Raw genomic sequence first — 24064 nt, forward strand, 5'->3', positions numbered from 1 at the left:
ATTCGTGCATGAACAATTCCAACTATTTGATCCTAAACTGTCCAGTAAAATTAAAATTTAGGCTCAAGGTGGTTTTAGCTGATGGGGAACTCAAGGATGACATCTTGATTTTGCTATTTGTCTGATGATGCAATATTTTTTGAATTGAATAAGACATTATTTACGGTCGTTTCTCACAGAAATAAACTCTACATTTGTGAATGCTAAGTAGAACAGGTAATTAGTGAAATCTCTGTCTGCAGTTGTTGGATCTTCCACCTTTACACTTACAATCAAGATACATTTTTACACATATCCATAGAAATGAAAATTAAATTTCTCTTAAAGTACAGAAGTGACCTTTCCTTCCTCTGCTCTCCTTTACCTCAATTTGAAAATTTTAACATTCAATTAAAAATGTATTGGACTCCACTTTTGCACATCTTTCACCAAAGTTGTTTTGTTCAAACTGATTAGGTTTTATTCTTTGAAATAGGAAGTGTTGTGTTGTGAGGTCAGCACACTGGGCATGCATTTTAAAGTGTTTTCATTTTATATTATTTTTGAGGAACGTTCCTACTTTAAGGTATATTTGACTATGCAGTTTTATGTTCCTTCTTCAAGCATGATGCAAATCCTGCTGAAGACGTGGAGAAATTTGAACTCATTTTGGTGGGCTTTGGACGGTGCCTATGCACCTCAAAAGATCTTCTTGTTGTATCTGTTACTGTAAAAGAATAAATCAGCCAAACTCCTTTCTTGATAACCAATAGAATTCTGTTAAACCCACTGATCTTCTGTAAAATATGAAGAAATAGCTTTTGGACTGGTTTTATTTTTGAAGAACATCTTTTTTGCACTTCCATATATCTATTTGTAGATGTCTCTTAAGTCTTGAAAGCATTATGAGGATCAGTTGTTAGAAGCTGAGTTTAGCAAAATTTGGAGCTGGAAATAAGGTGGAGTAAGAGTAATGAAGCATTGGAACAGTTTACTACAAAGTGTGCTGTAAATTCTCCATTACTTGGGGGCATTGAATTGTGACTGGTTGCATGTTGAAAAGACATGCTCTGGTTCAACCATGAATTTTTGGACTTGATGGTGGAATTACAAGGGGAAATCTACAGTCTAGTTAGGTAGGAATTGAACAAGGTCATAAAAATGATTCCTAGAAGTCCTGAGATCTACGTCTCTGTGGGTATGCTTTCAATCAGAATACAGTGGGGTACTCTTAAGTAAAAGCTATATTAATCTATTACAAAAAAATAACTAAAACATTCTCAATAAATCAAAATATAATCAATATTCTGTAACAATAGTGATCAGATAATGGCAGAGGCTAGCAATCTAATATAGGCTAGTTATTAAAGAGGAAACCTCTTTTGTTTCAAGCATGAATTTTTCATGTGAACTGTGAATCCCACTGACAAATAGAGGTTGGAGAAATGATGTCTTATTATTTATGCCTCATCGTTGAAGTTAAAAGCTTTATCACTTGTTTCAAATGGGAATCTAAAAGAATCTTACTGTGACAAGGATCTTTTTTGTTCTGAACCTGCTAAATTCAACATGACCAGTAAGGGTCCTGAGAAATACTATTTTACATAGATTTTTTAGCTTGATCTTTAAATCATAGGAACTTGCTTTCTTTAGAAAAGCTTCAGCAAATTGTGTAGAGTGCTGGTAACAAATTTCCACCCCCCTGTGGAGGTAGAAGCATTCTGGGAAACAAATGTTGCAGGGCAGAAGTGAAGTGACAGTGTTGAGAGGGAGCTGAGACATGGTGGCTGCTCAAGGGTATCACAACCAAAGGCATACTACATTCTTCATGTAGACATGATCCTTCATCCATTGTCTTATGGAAACACAGAACAGTCTCACATTGAAAACAGAATGACAACATATCTCTTGATACTCTCTCAGAGATAAGTTTGATTTCAACCACCCCAATATAAAAAAATGACTGCTATGCCATCAATTATGAGAGACAATCCTTTTTAAAGAAATATTTCTTTACAAGTAGGACCAATGAAATGTCACAAATAATTAGCCAGGACTCTTTGATTCCCTTAGACTGAAAATGATACCACTTTTGAGACTAAAAGTGAGAAAAATTCAATACATCCATATCTTGAGTATGTTAGCCATGACACTGTAAGGTGCAGAATTCAATGTTGCAGTCTTTTTTTTAAGGGGATTTCCTGTTTTCACGTGGTTTTGTGATTTCCTGTTACCATGCTAGCCTGTCTCCTGTATTTTTTCCCTGTCAATGTCCTTCAGTAATGGGACACATCTCAGGATATTGAGGACCCAGCTGTTCCATTGGTCAACCACCTGATAAGTGAACTTTGCTTGCTATTATCTTTCCTAAGTAAGAAATTAGACAAAACCAGAGGGCACATCTTGAAAACTGAGCAGAGATCCAGAGAGCTTCTAAAACTTTGAAGAAAAGTCATAGATTGGTCTGGTAAACAGATTGGCCTTCTTTACCCACTTCTAACCAAATTCTGGCTAACCAGAATTTCCTATAAAGTAGTTCACTGTAACTTCCCAACCAGTAAGTCTTTCCTAGATCACCTTATAATTCACTTATTTATATAACTAGATTGCCCCAGATACCTTTTCAAAGGACAAGACTCTGTGTTGACAGCATCTTCATAATTTCTAGTAAAAAGTCAGTGTATCTTAAGTACTAGCAAACAACATAACAGTAGTCAAGGGAAGCTGTCTCAGCCTCTGTTTTGGATGGGCTGAACTCCTTTAAAAATGTAATACTTGCTTACTGGTAAAACAACTAAATCATTAACTAATTGTATCTAGATGGAACTCAAAGCTTGACCATTTTCCTTTCTTTAAGGCTTCTATCTGAAATACTAATAGCTAGAAAATAAGAGTTATGCCATGTCAAAATAACATTCATGATTTAAGTCAGATGTTATGCAAACTTGCCCTATATGTATTTGACAATGCAGGTCAATCCTAACAGTCTAATGGTGAAATGTAGAATGTGGACAAGCTTTTAGCTGGGACAGAGCCTTGTAAATCATTACACTTAATCCCTGTTTTCCTTTAGGAGCAAAAGTTGTTTTGCCACTTAAGAATGGCTGTTCAAAACCATCATCTCTCTGTTCATACTGTGTCTCTCCCTAGGCCATGCATGCTTCACTGTGTCTGTCGAGGCTTTGGAAAAAGGAACTATATTAGTGTCATGTGCATTATTTGGGACATGTTATAAAGAATCCTGATGTTTGTGTACTCAGCAGTGTAGAGGCTTGCTGCTTTCACTACTTTGGGTAAAAGCCTCCATTCTAATTACAGTCAATGGTTTTGATTACAGTGGAGAATCCAAAGACAATGTAACCTAGTGGTTATCACACTGACCAGTGTCTCTGATTGTGTTCCTTGGTCAGCTACTGTTAAGTGCCTTAGGAATATTGCTCTGGGTACTCTGAATTTCTATTCCTTCTCATAGCTGCTTGTCCCACTTATTTAAATTGCCATTTTCCCAAGTCAGGATGACTTCCTGCTGTGCACATGTAGAATTTCCACGAAAGTAGGAGTCTTCTGTCCTTGTTAGCTAATGCAAACACAAATTAAATGTTTCCTTGAGGGAAACTACATATTTTGATGCAAGTACTGTGATTCTTCTAGTGGGTGTAGTTGTGCACAGGTGAGAAAAGAAAGCTGTCAGGGGCAGGCCTACCCTGTATAAGTTCCCTGTATTTAGGATTAGAATCAGATTTACCAATTTGTTGAAAGAGTATGTGGCGAGAGTGGCACTTGGTACAGCACCAGGCTGAATCTGTCTGCAGAATTCCCAGTAGTGGTCAATATCTCCTGTGAGTGTGAAGCTGGCTACATAGCAAACACTTGGTATGTGCTGGAAGTTATGCATTCATATAACCACTACCATGAATCCCCTTTGGAAATAAGACATAAATAAGAGCTTCCAGGCATTTACTGAATGAGTCGTGCTTAAAAATTTTCTTCCTGCAACTGCGAGCAATCTCAGTCTGTACCTTTGAAATCTAGGAGGTATTCTGAGAGATGTTATCATCAGAAAAAAAGATACTTATGTCAACTTAAATGTCAGCTGCAAAGTGTCTCATTGTTTATTTCTTTTACTGGAGCACCCAGCTAATATGTTTATTCCATAACCCAGTAACTTCTCAAGCTTCATTGCCAAAACCCCAACTGACCTGTTCCCCATTGCCAAAACCTCTAACTTTCACCCTTTCAGCTTTCCTGGTATTAGATAAATTAAAGTAAAATAAACTGAACTGAAAATAAAAATAACACAAAAAAATGTTATGCTAAATATGTTCTCATGCTCATTCAAAAAAAAAAAGCCTTCCATTAAGAAAAAATTCTGTCTTTCCAAAAAGACATGATGATGAAGCAGTCTGCATTTAGACACCAGATGTCATGGAATGACATAATTTTGATTTTAGAGAGTAAGTAGAAATCCATTTTTGATGTGGAAGGCAGGGCTGCAATACTGGCTTTCAGGCATGTGCTTACTTTATGGATGTAGCTGTTACAGAGTAACTATAGAATGTTTAGTAATGGATTCCAGCATTATTAGCCTACAGGAGCTGTTCTTTGTGATTTTAACTTTATATGTGCATATGAGAGAGTATCATGCTTTATCTCTCCAGATCTGAAGCACAGACCTACAGAGGCAAGACAAGCTTCCCCTCTGAGTTAGGAATGACTAGTGGCTTAGCCATTTTTGCTTTTCCTGTGGTGGACAAAATTAAAAGAAAAACTAACACAAGGATACTTAAAGTCCTGATTAAATTAGGCTTTCAAAAAAAAAAAAAAAAAAAAAGGTGGGCCATTAAAATAAATTTAGTAAAAGCACGAAGGCTTTATTTGGTGATAATTTGCAATATTTCTGTTGAATATGTATTGAGTACAATTCCATGATGGATGACATGTCCTTTCTTGGTGTTGCAGGGAAAGTGTTTGCACTTGAGTCCAAGAACAACTCTCAGGGTCTGGATTTAGCCGAAGCTGAGAAAGCTTGTGTTGACCTGAGTGCTCGCTTAGCAACTGCAGAAGAACTGAAAAGGGCTGTTCTGGACTGTTCTTTTGCTGGCTGCACCACAGGATGGCTCGCCAGCGGCTCTGCTGGGTAAGGACAACAGCATAACACTTCCTATGAATGGTTGTTGTCAAGCAAGTTTTCCACCTTGACTAAGATTTGCTGAAAAGCACTGGCCACAATTTAGTCACCATGACATACAGCTAAATTGGCCACTCTCCCCGAAGAATTAGTTTTTTACAGCCAATATTGCAGTTATACATGTATTCGTCAGTCTCACATTATGATTTCACAGATTTGATGCAATTTCCTCTTCTTCTTTCCTGCTGAATTACATCATTGTGGCTCCTGTTCCCCTGGCCTATAGTGGGGTGCTGAGCCCCAAAGAGCCTTGCAGGGTACATGTCCTTGCTGAGGACACAGTGCTGGCGTTGGTGTCAGTGCTCCCATGGACTCCACTATTCTCCAGTCCTTCAGAAGCTCAGCAAATAAAACTTCTCATGGGAACCACGTGTCTGTCTAAGATATTGATGCATGGCTGAGCAGACAATAGGCAAGTTCACAGATGCACTTAGATATGATAACCCACATGTGCTAGGGAGTTTGTTGAGAAAGCCCACCAGGGAACTGATGTTGTCCCTCCATGTGTTTGAGGTAGCTTGGGTGACTCCATGTGGCAAACTTTTCCTTGCACGAAGCATTGTTGCCTCTAGAGACTAATTTAAAGGAGGAATGTAAATGGAGGTGTTGAGGGAATGTCTGATGTCACTGAAGCTGGGACCTTTCAGGATTTGCCCGGAAGGAGTATATCGAATCTATTTTCAATGTTCAATGAGGATAAAGCTTTGTTTTATGGAAAAAAGTTTCCAAACTTTAGCATATTATTAGATTTTGTGGCAGTTGCCAGTTTTTTAAGTAAGCATTGGTGTTTCTGTATTTTTAGTAATGAAATTTCCAAAGGAGAGAAAATTACTACTATTAATAAAATATTACATATAAACTATTTCAAGGAAAAGTAACCATTTTCTCTGATTTTTCCAGGTGAAAAAATTGTTTGAAAATTTATTTTTATGTACTGAAACAAAAAATCCAGAAATGTCTCAGGATAAAAGACAGTGATCTAAACCCCAAAAAACTTTTTCCCAAGACAGTTGCTGAGATGTCTTGCAGACTGATGAGCCAGGAAAACTATATAACTGCAAGGAGTCCATGGCAAAGCTGGTGTACAGGGTCTTTTATACAACCTCTGTATTCTGGAAGTAAGGAATCATGATGGGTAGGAGAAGAAATCATGGCTTTTTAGTCTAAGCAATACGACTAGTTGGTCCAGTGAGATCCTCAATTAATTGCTACAGGCACTGGAGTGGTTAGCTGTTATTAGATCAGCTGTGGACTGAATATCTTCAATATCAAAATTGTGATAAAAACACATCATAAGCATGGGAAGGAAATTAAGACTTTTCATCCATTCTAACTTGCTGTACTCCATTCCTCCAGTAAACCTGTCCTTAGTGTGGAAGTTTCTAAACTATTGATCAGAAAGAACCTTGTGGGGGCACGTCAGCACACCATTGTTGTGCAGTCACCAGATCTGACCTTCACTGGAAAGCTTCACCAGAGAGAAAAGTTCTTCAGAGCTGGAATTTTATACTCTGGGGCTATTTTACTCATGGCTGGGCAAGCACCAGAAAGTATGTTACTTGGTTCGTTGAACTGGGTATTTTTGGCTCTGGGGAAAAATAGGAATTGTATACTGCCTAAAAAGGCTAATCTGTTTTAACAGTAGGTTAATGCAGCTCTGGAGAAAAAACTGAGCTGTTGAGTGCAGAGAGTGCAAATGGGACAAAGTTGTTTAAGTTGAACAAGTTCAGCTGCAATATAGAGATTTATAGTGAAATTTAGATGAAAGGGTAAAATGATGCCAGAAAGAGTTCAATGATAATACATGCAGGAGGAACATGCAACCTACTTGAAAATGTCTTTACAGGGTCTGATTTACCTCTGTCAGGCCAGGAAAGATATGAGGGCATTGCTGTGGACAGCACAAAGAAAACCTCTGTCAGACTGCAGCTGTAGTAAAAACAGACAAACAAACAAACAAACAAATGTTCAAGCAAGCAAAGGAGTTGCTAGAGTGCTCATGGAATGGGATGAAGAATATGAAAACAAATATGGATGTGTAGGTCAGTGCAATAGCCTCCTTTGGAATACTGTATGTATTGTTACTGTATCTTGGGAAAGGTACTAAAAGTGTCTCAAAAAAGAGCTCAAGAATTGTTAAAGTAATGGAAAATCTATTAACAAGGGACTCCTTTTACTTTACTAAATTAGTTATTTATTTTTTAAAATTTTACCGATTCAATACATTAGGCATTTACTTGATAACTGGAAGCATGACAGCAGGGATAAAGGATAGCTGGTACACAGAAAAACCTCTCCACATCAGTTGAGATAACCCAGAGAAGGGAAAGCAGGCTTCACAGCATGCCCACAAGTTAGAGAAGAATGGAAAATTATTTCCAAAATAAAGGACTCTGCTGGGCACACCTTGTGTATTTATCTTGATGAAGCACCACTTCTTTGAATGATAGGTGACCTCACCACATATGGCAGGTCCAGAGCTGTTCAGGACTTTATAAGTTGGATGTAAAACCTTGGAATCCTCCCAGCAGCTGACTGGCATCCAATGCAGATCACAGAGCTTTAGTCGAATGCTCTCCCATATCCTCTTGGACTGTGTACATCAGAAAGGAGACAAATAGAAGGGAGCATGATAAAAGAAGTTCCTAATTTCAGGAAGAATGAAATTTGGTTTATTTATTTGGTGCCTAGAAGGTATGCCAATCTTTCCCCTGAGGAAAAATGGATTAGACATTGGCAGTAGAAGTAAACACAAACAAATGATGTGATTGAAATCATTACAGTGTTGCAGATTTTCTGACATGCTTCAGCTTTCCTCTCACCCCTTAGATATAAAACTGAACAGGAGCTCTAACAGACATGTAAGGACTTTTTCACTGCTAGATCCATTCTCCAGGTTTTGCACAAGTCTGTGATTTGTTCACTTCTGATAACTATTTATGGTTTTAGTGAGTAATTACAATCCCAATCCTGGTAAATATATCCGTCACTGTTGATTATTTTGTCCTTATTATTATTTTTATAGCCAAATCATAGCCTGGAAACCTGTGGGAGTTCCTCCTGTTATGGCAGAGGCACATCACTGAGTCAGTGTGAGCATGTTTATACTGCCTGCTCTCTGGGCTATACCTTTTCTATGGGCAAAGAGGAGCATTTGGACTAAAGAGCCAGCCCAGTTTGGGAAACTGTCAAATTTCTGATGACTCTCATGAAAATGCAGATCATCCACATTTAAATATGCCCACTTCAGTCCCTGCAAACTGGGCTAGCACAAGCAGCAGGTCTTGATGAATATGAATCACTTCAACTGATGCAGAATGGAAATTGCTTAAACAAATAGATCCCTGCCAGTAAATCCAAAGACACAATAAACTGGGTGGTTTTGAGGTTTGAGCAGCCTGAAACAGAGCTTCTTTCACAGGAGTAAGGGGATGTTCTTGTCTTTCCCTTGCAGTCGTTCAGGCCAACCCAATTCAGGGTTCAGGGCTCTTCACACAGACATGTCCCTGGCAGTCCAGGGGCTTGGGAACTTTTTGAGAAGAGCCACTGACAGTAAATAGGGATAACTTCTCCCAGCAAGCCAGATGTTAGCCGTTTACAAGTCAGTCCTGACATGTGTAACTTATAAAGCGTTACACATTGTTGCATTTCAGGAAATGAAACGTCGTTAGGCAAGTCTCATTTGTCAGATGAGCCCTAATAGCTATTTATACTAAAAATGACACTCTTATGACTTACTTGCATGTCAGACAAGTGAGTCAGTAAAACCATCAAGTGATCTGCCAGAATATAAATGAAAAAAGGTGGCAGAGTTCTCTGAAAGGCTCTCACTGCTATCTTTTGAATTCAGATGTCATGCTGGAAAACTTTGTGTTGAGTCTTCCAACACTGGGCAGCATGTTCCGTAGAGCCTTGACTTCTTTTCTGGGGTTTTTGAAATTTAGGAAGTGAACATGACACAATTAGTATTAATATCAACCCTGTGCAAATAGCTATTTATTTTAGAAATTGTTAAACATCCTCAACACCTTGTATTAATATCCCCATAGCAAATTTACTCATTTCCAGTGCTTTGGTAGGATGGAAAAGCTGAAGCTGTCCTATTCCCTATCCTGTTCCTTATTTGCCTGCAAAGAGATGGAGCCATGTTTCTCTTCTATAACAGCTTTGAAGCTCTGCATAGAATTTTTCTTCTATGACAGACTTCCTGCAGGGCTGTCAACCTGCTCCTTTGTGTGAAATTGCCCTGGGCTGGTTCCTACCCAGTCTCTGGAGGATTTATTCCAGAGGGGATAAGTCTGGAGTGAGCAAGCAGACTCAGCTAGAATAAGCTCTGCTGTGGGAGTCAGAATACAGCGTTTCTTTTCTTGGCTGACCACAGACCAGGTGCTTGTTACCAGGAAAATGACTTCGTCTCTATTTTTCCTTCCTTTTGTTAGCTCTTTGGGTTTTGCACTGGCTGCTTTTGAATGTTTCTACAGTGTCAAACACAACAGGGCCCTCACTGCAGATGACCCCAGTGGGAAATGTAATAATAAGACTCAAATATGACATTTCACAAGACTACCTACTTCTTTTTCTACCTACTGTGTGGGACTTGCCCAGTACCTGACAGTATGGCAATAGAAGCACATTTCCTGGGAAGGAAAAAAAGGAACATCCAAGGAATGAAATAAAGGGTCAGTTGCTAACCCTTTCCAGTCCTCTCATCTGTATTTGTAAAGCCTTGGGCTTGTGGGTCCCTTGAAATTCATCCACGTGTGCACACTAAAACAGGCCCACTAGCTCTTTGCTGAGAAACAGTTCTGGTGATACGTCACTTTGGCAAGCTCTTGGTTTTATTTCAAGGCTGTGCTCTGCTGACTGGTGATAATGCACATGAATTTGCTCGCAGACATTATTTGAGGCAGGTCAAGTAATTCCCTTCAAGAGAAAAATCTAGATTTAACTGACAGGACATGGTCCAATTCAAAATGCTGAAGTTGCTTATGAGATTGTCTAAGGAGGTCTTGGACTACAGAATGCCTTCATGTCACAAACTCCAGTCCCACAGCTCACAGCTCGTGTCATGCTCTCCCAGAAGATGACTTTTTCTTCTTGCTGCTTCTTGTCAATCTTCTCAGTAAGTTTCATGCAAGGTAAAAAAAAAGTAATTGTTTTTCAGGAATAAGGATTCCTACATAAAGCTCAGTCAAGAAACTTGACTTTAGGAAAAGGGCATGGCCAGTTTAGTCCAAGGGATGATATCGCTGAGCAATGTAGCCATGAGCCACTTTCCATCAGCTTTGGGAGGAGAGAAGCAAATCTTTTCCTTGCACAACTTGGGACAGCAGCATGGACCAAGTATGACAGCTATGTTTCTTGTGAAAGAGACAGCCCAATAATTGAATAACTTTTTAGAAAATGTACTTTTTTTGGAGGAAAAGCACTGCACAAAAGAAAATACATATATTTTCTGTATCACATCACAGTCCTCAGAGCTGCCATTTACTAAGTGAGATATGACTCGCACTTTTAAATTGTATTTTTACTGGAAGGTGTTTTGTAATGATCTCTAAGGGATTTAGCAAAACTTAAGCAAGCTTTGGCACGAAAGGCATGGGTTTGGTAGTGAAATTAATTAATGCCAGAAGGTTACAAATCATTCCTAAGACCAAGGAAAATCACAATATTGAACAGGAAGGCAAGCCTGATTTTAGAGATGGAGTAACAGAAATGGGGTGCAACGCAACAGTATTTTATGAAGGTTAATAGGAATTTCTGCCTTAAACCAGCTAGAAAGGCACAGCAGGAGAAAGAGCTGGGTGTAGTCACAGCACACAGGACAGCAGTGGGCTTGTCGTAAAGTGAAATAACTCACGTAAAATTTGTGAGAAAAAGAAATGTGATCATCCTAAAAGACATCCAGCAGCAATTCCAGAGGAGAGAGGGCAGTACTGAAGAGCTTGAATGAGGCACCAGTGAGACATCACCTGCAATACAGTAATGCAATTCTTTGCATCCAAGCTCAGGAGGTCTGGGCTCAGACTAGGATTAGACAAAGAAAGGACCTCTCTTATCAAAAGGAGATTAAAGGTGATCATTTGTTTATCTGAACAAATGAAGACAGAAATGGGATATACTTATTCTTTGCAAATGCACAAGAGGTGTTAATACCAGGATTTTAACTTGCCAGACAGTTCTAATGAGGTTGATTTTCTACTTTTCAAAAGAAGTTCACATATTTTGCCTTTCTTTTTTTTTTTTTCAGAATCACTGTAATGCTTTGTTGTATCTGAAAGCCTTTCCTCTGAGAATGGAATGCTAAATTAATAGCATTCAGAAAATGCTTTTATATTTTTTAACCCTTCGGTAACTAATCAGTAACCTCTGTTATGAAAGCCATGGATTAAACTGGAGCCTGCAAAGTGAAATTGGGTAAAACCACCTTTCTAGTGATGCTTGACATGTCATTGAGCACCCAGCTAGTCCAGGCCAGAAAGCAACACGCACTCCTTTGCATGCACTCAGAATGCTCAAATTATATGTACTTAGTGATATTAGAGTAAAATGGCTATATAAAATCTTTCATACTAGGCTACAGTATGAAAGCCTGCATGAATGGGCCATATTTATTTAATGAACAGAGGCCTTACTATTTCAGTAGTCATATGTACAATTTTAAGCACAAAAGGCTGCATTTTGGTGTATATTTTTAAGAATCTAAAGGATATTGGTTCTGCCTTGGTGAGACCTCCTTTTGACATTTCCAGTGGCAGTATTGCTGTTGGAATGTCTTCATGTCACACTTAGCAGCTGCTTTCTTTGGGACACATCCAGCCAAAATTAGCCTCTATAGTTCCCAGGCAATGGACTTTCCAAAGCCCACCTGCGCTCCCCTTCATGACTTTTCAGGGAAATTTTCTTCCCTTTGGTAATCATGAACATGTCATTTATATTTTATTCCTCATCAGAGCCAGCTTTGTAGTTTGCAGTTTCCCAAAATACAGAGAGGAAAGACTAAGAATAAAAATCCCCTAGTTTGGCTCCCAGACTACTGTTGTTTTTTTTCTCTTGCCTAGTTACTGAAACTGAAACAGTAAAGCTGACCCATTAAAAAAAAAAAAAAAAAGTACAACATGTTAAAGATTTATCTTGACTAAGAAAAGTGATTAAGTTTTTAACTTTCTAATTAGGGGAAGGTTTCTCATAGTGTGTTATCAACCAGACTTTCACAGCCTCAACAAATACATTGTTCCTGATGTTCTTCTGAGCTGAATATATTGCAAGCTCATACTACTATGAATCAATGTCATAAGACCATTCTGACTCAGTTCAGTGAATTTATTGACTAAGACTACAAAACCTTAAATCAACTGGTGGATAATGTAGCAACTATCAAAAATGTCCCACCTACTGTTTTCTGTGCTGATGGATCACACTTTATCTTATGAACTCAGCTGTCAAATCAATATGTTTTAACTTGGGCTCACTGAAACATTTTCAAGTATTACAAAATTACCTTGTAATTTTCTTAGAAAGCAAAATTATCAATGGATACTACTATAAAAAAGTTATAATTTATGTAATAATGCTATGTATTTACTAAAAATTCCTTTATTATACATACATACATACATAAAATTTATGACATTAACTATAATTACAAAAGTTCAAGCCTATAATTATCACATATTTATTAATATGTATTATATTACGGCATATTGTAAAATAAGTACTGTTCATGCCAGTTTTTCTGCTATTCCCATCTTTCCATCCAGAGTGGAGCAAAATATACCAGTTACTCATTCATTACATAATATATTAGAAAAAAACTTAAGCAGCACAAGAGTAAGCAGAAGGCTTCTGGGAAGTCTGGTTCATACCTTACTGTACCACATATTAAAATTTCTCTGTGTGTGTGCACGTGGTATCTGCAATATCTGAGTCATGGCACAGGAAAACAATGATCAGATTGGCCAAGCGCTGATCTGTTTCCAAGGTGGGTACAAAAGAAGGACTGTTAATTGTTCTTAGTTGGATGAATTGTATTGTACAGCAGGAGTTAAGCTGAGGTTCTACACAGTGCAGAATCCCTGGTCTCCTGTTTTCTCTTTTGGGGGAGAAGAGGCATCGTGAAGCAGTTTGTCCTTCCAAGCTGGGTAGCAGTAGACTAAGAAGATTCTCAGTAGTTTGTCAAGGAAACAAAGGAGACACCTTCAGGCACCTTCCAATTTTTCATCAGAGAGCAGGGGCTGCTGTCAACACCACCAACCACATCTTTATCTTACTGGACAACATGTGGTACTTTCATGGTCTATGGTGATAATGTTTCTGATTGATTTTTATGCTGAGATTGTGAGTTCATGGCCATGTAAGAGTAATTTTCAGGGATGCACAGATGTTCCAGGCAGATGTGGATCACAGAGAATTGTTATGGGTGATATGTTGTCTGAACTCAGTAGGTTTCTTCTGAGCACGTGTGCCTTCATCAGAAATCTCCACAGAAGGAAAATTAAATCAAATCTGTTTCTTAACTAAAAGGCACAAAATCAAGCATTACGCTGCTCTTAGCATCAGATGATATTATATGCTGAGAAATGAGCTTAAGCTCAATTAATGCATGAAATTATCCATAAATAGAATTAAACGTACATGACTACATTCTTCTGAATGGCTGCGTAGGTGGATGCATCCCTTAAAAAGTACAAAGTTTGTGACATTCTCTCAGCCATGATGCACGCCCCAGGGCAATAATTCAAAACAGTCAAGAAACAAACCAGGAGCAACACCTCTCAGCAGGGTGCTGGAAAGAGTAGAACTGCTGTACAATTTTTTTGTCTCTTATTTCAGCACAGCTGTGCTGCTGCTGAAGAAATTTCAAGATATGATGAATTCTGAATTGGTAGCCATTTTTCAGTCATGAAAATTGTAACAAACTTAAAAGCATCGCAGTCTACCTTTTAGAACTGTGACAAAAGTGTACCTGTGTATTTAAGCTCTAATTATAGATTAAAAGCTAGCATTTTAGGATTTAGGGCAACCCTCAAGAACGCAGAAAATAGACTATTAATGTGTATTTTTAGTCATACCTGAAATCCTACTGACTGCAAAGAGACTATTTCTATGCCATGGGCATTGCAGGTCTGATCGACTCGCTCCTGAGAAATGCTGAGCACACTTGAAACTCCAGTCATCAGCAGCAATAACAGCTTATTGAAGGTGTTTAAAGCTTGCAGGACTGAACTTGAGGTGGGAAACCGCTGTCAGAGAAGAAGGAATGAAAAAGATTAAATAGATTTTTTTCTTCCTTCAGTTTTTTAGAATCACAGAATCATTAAGGTATGAAAAGACATCTGAGATAATCAAGTCCAATCATTGATCCAGCACTGTGACTTGTGTACAAGGCCAGATTTCTTTCATTTCAGAAGAATTTCATTAGGATGCTTGCAGTTTTAATCAGATAAATTTTAATATGACAAAAATCCAAATTAAATTCCCTAGTAGCAGATACATGCAAATACACATAAAAGATCTTAATTTAAAGCCTTTCTTTATGCATAATGTTGAAAATATATACAAGGTGCACCTTTGTCAGTTTGGTCGCACTGGATAGCACCTGAGAAAGGTTCTTAAATTAATTAGCTAATTGCTAAAATCTATCAACTACAAACTTGTAATCTATTGTACAATATTTGAAAAAAAAAAGGTGAGAAAAGCTAGCACTTTAAATGTGCAATATTACTCATGAGCTAAGTGTCTTGTTTTGGTGACCACCTCATTGTACCAAGGATGTATAACCCACAGTTAACTTTGTAGCCTGATGAAGAACTGATAAAGAAATTACAGTGCTTTGGGCAGAAGCAAAATAGATAAACATAGAAATTAGAATTAGAAATCAGAAAATTCAAGACAAGAATTTCAAAAGTGGCTTCCACATCTCAGGAATTTTAGTCTTTGATAGAACATAGAAATGAGTGTGGACTGATTTTCAAAGACCAGAATTTTGTGATGGTAACAGTCTTCAAAACTAATTTGATTTCTTTTGTTGGTTTCTTTTCTTTTCTTTTCTTTTTTTTTTTTTTTGAAAGAGAGAGCCTGAAGCCTAAAGTACAAAATTACAGACGAAAAGCATATTTTTTTGCAGTCATATAATTATCTGTCTGCTTAGTGTTACAAGACACAACTGATCCAGATATCTAAGCAACTGAGTAATTATTGGAAAGATTAAGGTTGATGAGTTAATTTTTGAAGGGAAGCATAAGTGTCTCATTCTCTTAGACCTTGTAAGACCCAGTGGAACAATAAGTGAATATTATATACATATAGAAAATTTCTAATTGATGTCCTGATCCTCCCAGTCATCTGAACTCATTTTGGCAGATCAAGCTGCTTTTGCCTAAGTGCTTAATTACTGACTTAGAGGTCTCAGACTTTAAAACCATTAAATTCTGAGAGAACTGGATTTAAAACTTGTGGGGACAATATTGTCTTTAAAAAGAGACTTTTTTAAAGGGATTTTTTTTCCCCTCAAAAAATCAAGTGGATCTTTCTTTACAAAGGAAACAAAATTGGTTTTAAATCATAAACGGGCTTTCAGCAGGGAATGACATCATGTTGTTTTCCAGAGGAGAAGTGTGGTAGGAGCCATTCTGGTGCATATGCGTGACCACCACCATACGGCTCCTTTCATGTTGCTGTTGTTTGTTTATATTAAAAGAACATTAAAGTTACATATTTAACCACTCGAAAGCTAACACATGCGCAAATGAAAATAGTCTGTACAACCATAATTCATCCTATTTCTGTAAATCATTATATAACATTTAAGTGCACGATCAAATAGAGTTTCCACTAGATCTTTTTCACTCTCATTAAATGGGCATTTTATTTATTTTATTTGGGGTTTTTTTGTATTATTGGATTTTATTTTATCTTATTTTATTCCTCAAATTTAGTGGAGGACTGATGGCACATTAGTTCAACCATTGCTCAATACAAAATTATAAATTTCCTCCACTAGAAGGATTCATTCTGCGGAAAGTGTTTTATCTCCCTTTCACTAGAATAGCTGACTGTGCAACACTTCCACAAGCTTGCTGCCCACAAAAATATAAACCCACACCATTAATATCCAGTTGCAAAAAATTTGCTCTGAAATTACTTTCCCAGCCTTTGTAACCCTCAATCTAACAGTAAAACCAATGTTTTCTACAACAAACTCTCTTCCATTTGCTAGTTTTAAGCAGGCAGTGCAGCTGAGAGAATAGATAATTAGTAAACTCTTACTTCACCATCAGCATCTACAGGGTTGTAAAATCCAATACAGGTCTAATAGCTTTCTTCAAGCTTATCAGGGGCAACAGGATGGATTAGGTACTGCTGAGTACCAAATCAGAAGAAATGGAGTTTACTCAAAAGTGTGAAATTGCTATTTAAAAAGAAAAATAAAGAAAAGCTGTTTTTCTTCCAAGAGCCTAAGCTGAATTTTCTATGTTTGCCTGTGTTAGCTTTTGAGCAGTTAAATATACAACCTTAATGGTTCTTTAATGTAAATGCTAATGATTTATAAAATTTCAGATCAAATCTTGAGTTTCCTATTTATTTCTATCCAGGTGCCATCACTGGGAGTATATATTGCAGAACTGTGAGAGCAAAATGTTGACTTAATTACTCTGGGTATAGGTCTGATATTCAGAAGTATTACAGAACATAGTAAGATAAACATCCTTTATTGCTCCCTATGCCTTGAACTGATCTACAGCAAACATTTTTCTAATTACTTCTATTTCTCCCTTGGCTTTTTTTCATAGATCATCCCACACTACTACTCTACATGCCAATGCTGAAACAGCTAAGGCTAAAGCCTGACTACTCTGATAACAAAATCTCCAAGTTTCACCTGCATGTACAACTCCAGAAGATTTCTGATTATTGTTTTCTTCTTCTTCTTTATTTTAGGACAATTATATGCAGAAAGACGGGCAGCAAACAGCAGAGCGTGAAAGCCATTGATGTTAAAATTGAAACCGATCCCTTTGTGAATGACCAATATGATGCTTTTTGTGTAAAGGATGAAGGTCAGCACTGATATACTTCTAAAATAACACAGTCATCACTGTCTTGCAACACTGAAAGTTTTGCCTTCAATTTTTCTGCTGCTGAGAGAGAAAGGGGGAATTTCAAGGGATAAATCTTTGTAGTAATTGCCCACTACAAAAGCCAACTGCTGCAAAGACATTGGTTGCAGCAAATAAAATGCATTGTCTTTTGTCTTTGCTGCAGTTTAGTGAGTTCAAACAGCACTACTGATCTGGCAGAACCCATTTTGGTGCTCACAGGATGTACTTCATGGAAAGGAATATATCTAGCACCAATCTAATGGAGATGGCTGAAGCATGTCCCTTACTCAGCACGGTAGCTGAATATAACTCAGTCAGCAAGCTGGTTTCCAGCTGCAACATACCACCCTATTATATACCTATCAGTATACAACATTTGTATGCAAATAACTTAATTGCTTCTATTTTAGTTTAAATTTGAGTTGGTTCTGGTGGTTTTTTAACAGGTGTAGACAAGGCTGCTAGGGACCCTGATATATCCCAGATGATTCTGAAAACCAAATTATTTCCAATGTACATTGATGCTTAAATTTTTCAATATTTAAGTTCCAGAACCCACAAACAAAGATGAATTCTGGAGGCAAAAAGTAAATTGTTACTGATAGGCAGGATTGCATAAAGAAATCTGGGAACCCCCGAAACAGATTGTTGATGTCCACAGTGAGTTTTTGCATCTGATTTCCAAGAAAAGCAAGGGTAAGCTGATGACGTTTACTGAGAAACAGTAAGTTCACAGCACAGAGGGGTCATTCTGATAAAGTGTCAGTGGCAGGAGTGGAGGTGAAAATATGGTTGAAAAATGTGGCAGAAGTGATGCATATTTGATGTATACCAAATTGTTCTTTTTAAAAAGAAAGATTTTAGCAGTTTGACCATCCTCTCAAGTAACCCTTGAGATATCAACACCAGGCTCCGTGCTGCTGTGAGCGATGCCAACTCTGTTGCTAATGTGGTCACACAAGCACCTTTGTGCTTTCTCCATGCTGCTCCTCACACATAGGACCAGCTCCCTGTAAACATCTGCAAAACTCTCTCATTGTCTTCCTTCAAATCTCTTTTGTCATCATCCCCCCCCCCCCCCCCCCAAGTAAAACCTTGCAGTGGGTTGGGACAGCTGTGAGATGCTGAAATCATTGCTCTGGCCACTATTGTTCCATTGTGCCCTTGTGCTCCCCTGTGTGTCCCCACCTGCTCCACCCGAGATGCTGCATCTTGGAAAAGGAGCTGTGTTTACCTTCTGGGTTTGGCTACAGCTCACGGCAAAGGGGCAGACAAGAACGTAGCCAGACAAGGCTATGCTGGAAAGGAGTGCTACATGGGACTCAGAAACTGCACACTTTAAACTCTGGGGTAGTTCAGATAGTTTGCAAAGGATGCACAAGTTATGAAGAATTTGTTTTATAGAAGGCAGGGAATTTCCCAATGACAGAACGAGATGATCATCCCAATGCACTCATCAAGTAGCCCTTACACACAGAAACATTTCTGGATGACTCTAAGGTTCCCTCTTCCTTAAATATATAAAAAAATTGGGATGCAGAGCCGATGTTTGAACAGGAAGACTGAAGTGAAGTTGTGTGGCAGAGCCTGGTTTGTAGCTGGTATGAAAAGAGCAAAGTCCGGAAAGGAAACAGCCTTAACATTACAACAGTAACACACAAGCCAGCACAGAGCTGCTGACTGATGAAAGAACATCCTCAGGGATGCCACTTCCAGTTTTAGCAAATATCCAGTAAGAAGCAGCAAGAGTAAATCCTGCACCACAACCTCACACACAGCATATCTGTTCTGATCTTATGTACATGTGGCTAATAAATACACATCTAAGTTTGGATTAATAGGATGTTTCTTGCTTGAAACCACATAAATATTTTTTTAGTCTTAGAGAAGTGGACGTAGTTTTTAATCTATACATTTGCAATTATAATATAGTAATATATTATAGTTAAGTGCAAAAGGCAAGTTTTGCCCTGCTAAATGTGATAAAAGTGATAAATCCCAGGTTTCTTACACTGAGATCTATACTAATTTATTCAAGCCTATTCATTTCTTTTACATCCACCCAACTAATACAGAGCAGACAGCAGCTTTCCTTCTTTGTCAGACTTGGCTGTGAAGAGCCAAAGGCTCAGACAGACTGGTAGGTAGAAAACAGACAGAGGGAACAGTCACATCAACCCCTACTTCACAAACTAAGCTGACATTAATAAATCCTTGCAACTCTACCTTCAGTTCTTAGGACTGTGCAGAATGCATCTCAAAACACCATAAAAGTTCTAGTACAAACCAAATTGACTTCTTATCCCTTGATTTATAACTAATCTTCACTCAATTAACCTTTACCATGCAAATGATTGGAGTCAAATTACTTAAGCACACATCTCAGCATGCCACTACACCAGGGCAGCAGTCAGATGCTAGCAAGAGCTCTGGGTGTGCCTTCAGCATCAGGCTTTTGCAAATAGAAGTCCTGAGGAGAGAGACAGTTTTTTGGTTTGTTTCTGAAATGGATTTTGATCTGTACACACAGAAGAATCACAGCAATTGTTGAGATTAAGAATTATCTTTTACAGGGAATTGATTCTAAGAGTTCTGTTTGACAAGGAAAGATGTAGCTGTAATGTTTTATGAATGCTCTGAGTATAGCTGCAGTTTTCACAGTACAGAGAAAAGTGTCTTCTCAGCTTCTCATAAACACATGTTTTATGCAGCCATTAGAGTCAGCAAGACAACTCTGTACCAGCTCAGGATCTGCTGAGATCAGAACGTTTCCCTTTTAGGCCCTAAGTGCCAAAAAAATCTAAAAATACATTAGATTCTGCCAATTCTGAAAATGCAGTATCACACATAAGTTAGATCTGGCATACAGAGTGTGTATCTGTATCAGATAAGAAAATACCTTAAAGTATAAAGTAGGTAAAGCAAGAAAACCAGAAAGTTGAAATTTTCCCTGCCTTATTTTTTGTTATAACCCATACCATTCAATTCCATATATATATATATATATATATATATATATATAATCCTCTTGGTTTTCTTTCTTATTTTTCTATTGCAGCAAAGGAAAGATCTCTTTGTTAATAACCCCCAGGTGTTACTGGTTCTTTCTTTCAGTGACCACTGTTATTTACAGGCAACAAACAAGATCTGTTCCATAAGGCTTTGATTTGCTGCCACCACAGGAAAACTAAACAGGCAGCAACTTGTAGTAGAGTACAGCAGAAATGCAAATCAAACTTTTTGAAATATGACTGCTGGCTCCAGATATCCATCAAAGCTTAATGGCTTATGTACATGTTTGAGTTAGCCTTTTTCAGCAGTAAGGAAAAAAGAAATCAGTGTATTCTTTACAGCAAATTTATTAAGTGTACTTTACAAGAGCAATCAAACTGCAGTTTGCTTTGTGTAATATTTGAACTATTTCTTTGTATTTATCATGTTTTGTTGTAGATATATATATTTTTTTTAGTGCTACAGCTTTATTTTTCGTGGCTTTGCATACAGCTGACAGTGAATTCCCACTTCTCTGGTGATGTCACTTAAACTAATAAAGTCCCTCAAGTCCTGTCTGATGTGAGAGGTGTTGGCATCCTAGCACTGGTAGCTTACAAGCACCATTTACATTGGCTATAATTGAGCTTTGATTCTTCGTACCCAGTACTTCTATCCAAACTGAAAAATTCTGTATACTTTAGGGTCTCTGCAATCAAGAAACAAAATAAACATCCTCACTCATCTCATTCACAGGTCTGACCATTAAGAGTTGCCTTTTCTAATTTTTTGCTGACAAGATGACATCCTAAAAATTCCAGTGGCCTCTCTGGAAAAACTCCACTGAATTGGACAGTTGTAATGGGAGATGTTCTGTGTCAAAGTGAATGGCTCATGTCAGCTTTCAGAGTGTGGTACACAGTTAAAGCAGCAATTGTAGATAATCAGATTTCAGTAAATTCCTGGTTCTGCCAGGTGGTGTGGAAGCTGAAGTCTGCATCTTCTTCATGTTGATTTTTTTGCATTGATCTTAGGTTATCCTTTCTGTAGACAGTGTTTTATCAAGACATCTCAAAAAAAATCTTTACAGACTAGTGGGATGCTTATAGTTCAAATAAAGATGCTTCTGGTGTAATGTGGACTGAGAAGGAGAAATGCTGTGTTCTTAAAAAGACATGTACCAACTCTTTGCCAGAAATCACCTGTCACAAAATCCTTTCCACATGTGTTCTAGGGTTAAAGTTACTATTCTGAGGAGATGTTTTTCCTAAAAGCCAATCATGACTGAATGTGCTAACTCAATTAACAGGAGATCTCTTTAGTCCCATGTAAAAAATAGTTACTGAGTCTCTAAGAGGTCTGTAACCACAGCTGTCACTAGCCCTAACATATCTGTGCTCAACACCCATATATATCTTTGCTGTGCCACTTATTCCCATGCATTTGCCACATGTTGACTCTGTTCTGATTTCTGCACGTGTATATTGAGCTTTTTCTTGACTGTAGTGGTGACTTTCACTCCAGGACACAATCTGTGCCCAATTACTGCTGACATGAGGATCTCCTGAGAACTTTAACTAATTTCCTTATATCTGTGCTGTGCTGTCTTGCTCTGAAGTTCAATCCACCCTCTCTTACTGGAGGTCAGTTATCATCATATGGAGGTCTGTTATGTGTTTGACCTCAGTGTCAACATGTAGAAAATTCTGGAAGGGTCATGATGTCCAGAAACCAATTCCAAGTGTTCAGGTTTAAGATATGATCTTGGACATAAGCAGGCAGAGCATGGGACCTGCTTGATGTTCTGCTGGATGGCCCTCAAGTATCAAGCAGATCCAGCTTTTTTACTGGGAACCATGAGTTGGGCTAATTTTTCAGCCAGTAGCAAGAAAATATGCAGGTTTGTGGGAGGATAGATGAGGAAAAAATCAGTGCTCCAGATGGATGGAGGAGCCCAGCACTCATCCACCCAACAGCACCACTGCAGGCAACCCCTGTGGTCGCCTTAACAAAGAGCACTACTGTTCCTCTACATGACAAGCTGCTGCCAACACACCCTCTGTCACGCTTCGTGGCCCAGATCTGCCTCCTCTCTTCCAGCAAGAAAATGGCCTGAATGCCAGCACTGAGCACAGACTGTTGTTCCAAATAAGCCCATGCTCTTCCAGCTCCTGGTACAAAGGCTGCACACAAAAACATGGAGCCTGTCCCCAGAAGAGGCTCAGTTTGATGAGTTGCTTGTGCCAGTGTCACTTCTGTACGTGTGCCAGAAAGAACAGGTTTGGCAAAAGGCTGAGCAGGAATTGTCATAGCAACTGAGACTGCAGCAGGATGAGGAGCCATAAGATGCTGTAACCTGGAAAATTCGTGTACATTTTATACAGGAGAGGACAGCAGCAAAATGGATGAGGAACTTGAGTTTGTCTTTGCAGTGTATCAGCTTTCACTTATGCTTGTCCAAGCTGTCATTCAGTATGTTCTGCAGCAAAGGCATGACCTTACAAAGTCTCATGTGTGAGAGTCAAGGGTTCCCCATATAGTGTCAGTCCATGACTATCTTTAAAATCTCTGCTTTTCTTTCTGTTCATGCATCAGCCAGATCTCTCTTTCAGGGGTTCATAAGTCTGTTACCAAGTCTCTTGTCACATTTTACTGTAAAGTTCCCTTCAGCTTTCTTCTTTCCTGGAAAGTTATAATGTGCTTTTTGAATGTGTTTGCCATAGTTAAATAATGTGTTGCTTTTCTGCTTCCTCTGGCAACAGGATTAAGAAGCAAGGCTTTGTAGATAAGAATACTCTCTGATGTGTAATTGTTCCATACAGCCTTGGGATCAATACTTCGCTCAGAACAGATACACAGCTCCCAATTGTATGGACGGAAGTAGCTGCATAAATAAAGTTCATGAAATGCAAGGCTCTGGAGCCTTCCTACGAGGCAATAAAATATTTTTTTATACCTTTCATCCACATCAATCTCTATTCATCCGGCCAGTTCACAGGAAAAGCATTAGCTGCTAACTGCTCCTCACTTCCTCGGATGTCAAACCTCCCTAAGATTCTATATAATCTGAGCTTTGTGTAGCCTCAAAAGCTTGTTTTTTCTGTCAGTGTGTGTGTGCATAACTCCCACTAACTTCTGAAGGTGTTAGACAGTATATATATATATATATATATATATATATATATATATGCCTCTGTGTGTGTACAGTACAGAGAACAGGCTTCAAAGTTTGACTTCAGTAGCATGTCCCTTATATTAGTGGCGGATATTTTTCAGCATACCCAGTTGAGAAGTGGTTAGTCAGGTCTATCAGACAATTTCCAAAAGCCTGATCCAAAGGATCTTTCACAGAGTGGGGATGTTTATCATAGGATTTTCATTTCACTACAAGGTAAATGATTGGCAAAATAAATATATCGTATTTCTAAATAAGCAGGTATTTACCTATGCCCAAGTCAGAAGTGGGTAAATGATGGGAAGAGCTGCAGCCTGAGACTCACAAGTGTTTTGCAGAATGTCCCTGGGCAAAAGCAGGAAAGCCTAGGTTTTTGCAGAGGGGTGATTGAAAAAGCTTTTCTGTCAAGCCTATTGCCCATTGAAAACCCTGGATGTGAACTGGCGTCAATGAAACTATTGCTTGCAAGATCTTGTGGTGATGATGCTCTAAAAGTAGACTCTAGCAAAATAGCAAGGGTGTTCTTTGAAGATGTTTCTTCTTCTGCATGTTTAGGAACAGTCTTGTAGTTTTTTCAGCTTCCAAACAAAAGTCTTTTCAAGGAACATCATCTTTGCTTTGCTAAGCTAA

At 38.3% G+C, this 24064-nt stretch overlaps 1 protein-coding gene across 1 annotated transcript in view; it reads left to right on the plus strand.

Annotated features, from left to right (window-relative positions):
• Nucleotides 1–24064, plus strand: part of SUSD5 (sushi domain containing 5) — a 42392-nt gene that overhangs the window by 4310 nt on the left and 14018 nt on the right. Inside the window, exons 2-3 of the mRNA XM_038129520.1 lie at nt 4939–5116; nt 17108–17226. Coding sequence (XP_037985448.1) covers nt 4939–5116; nt 17108–17226 — 297 coding nt within the window. The remainder of the gene's footprint in view (nt 1–4938; nt 5117–17107; nt 17227–24064) is intronic.

Source organism: Motacilla alba, chromosome 2, assembly GCF_015832195.1.
Source record: "Motacilla alba alba isolate MOTALB_02 chromosome 2, Motacilla_alba_V1.0_pri, whole genome shotgun sequence".
Classification (NCBI taxonomy): domain Eukaryota; kingdom Metazoa; phylum Chordata; class Aves; order Passeriformes; family Motacillidae; genus Motacilla; species Motacilla alba.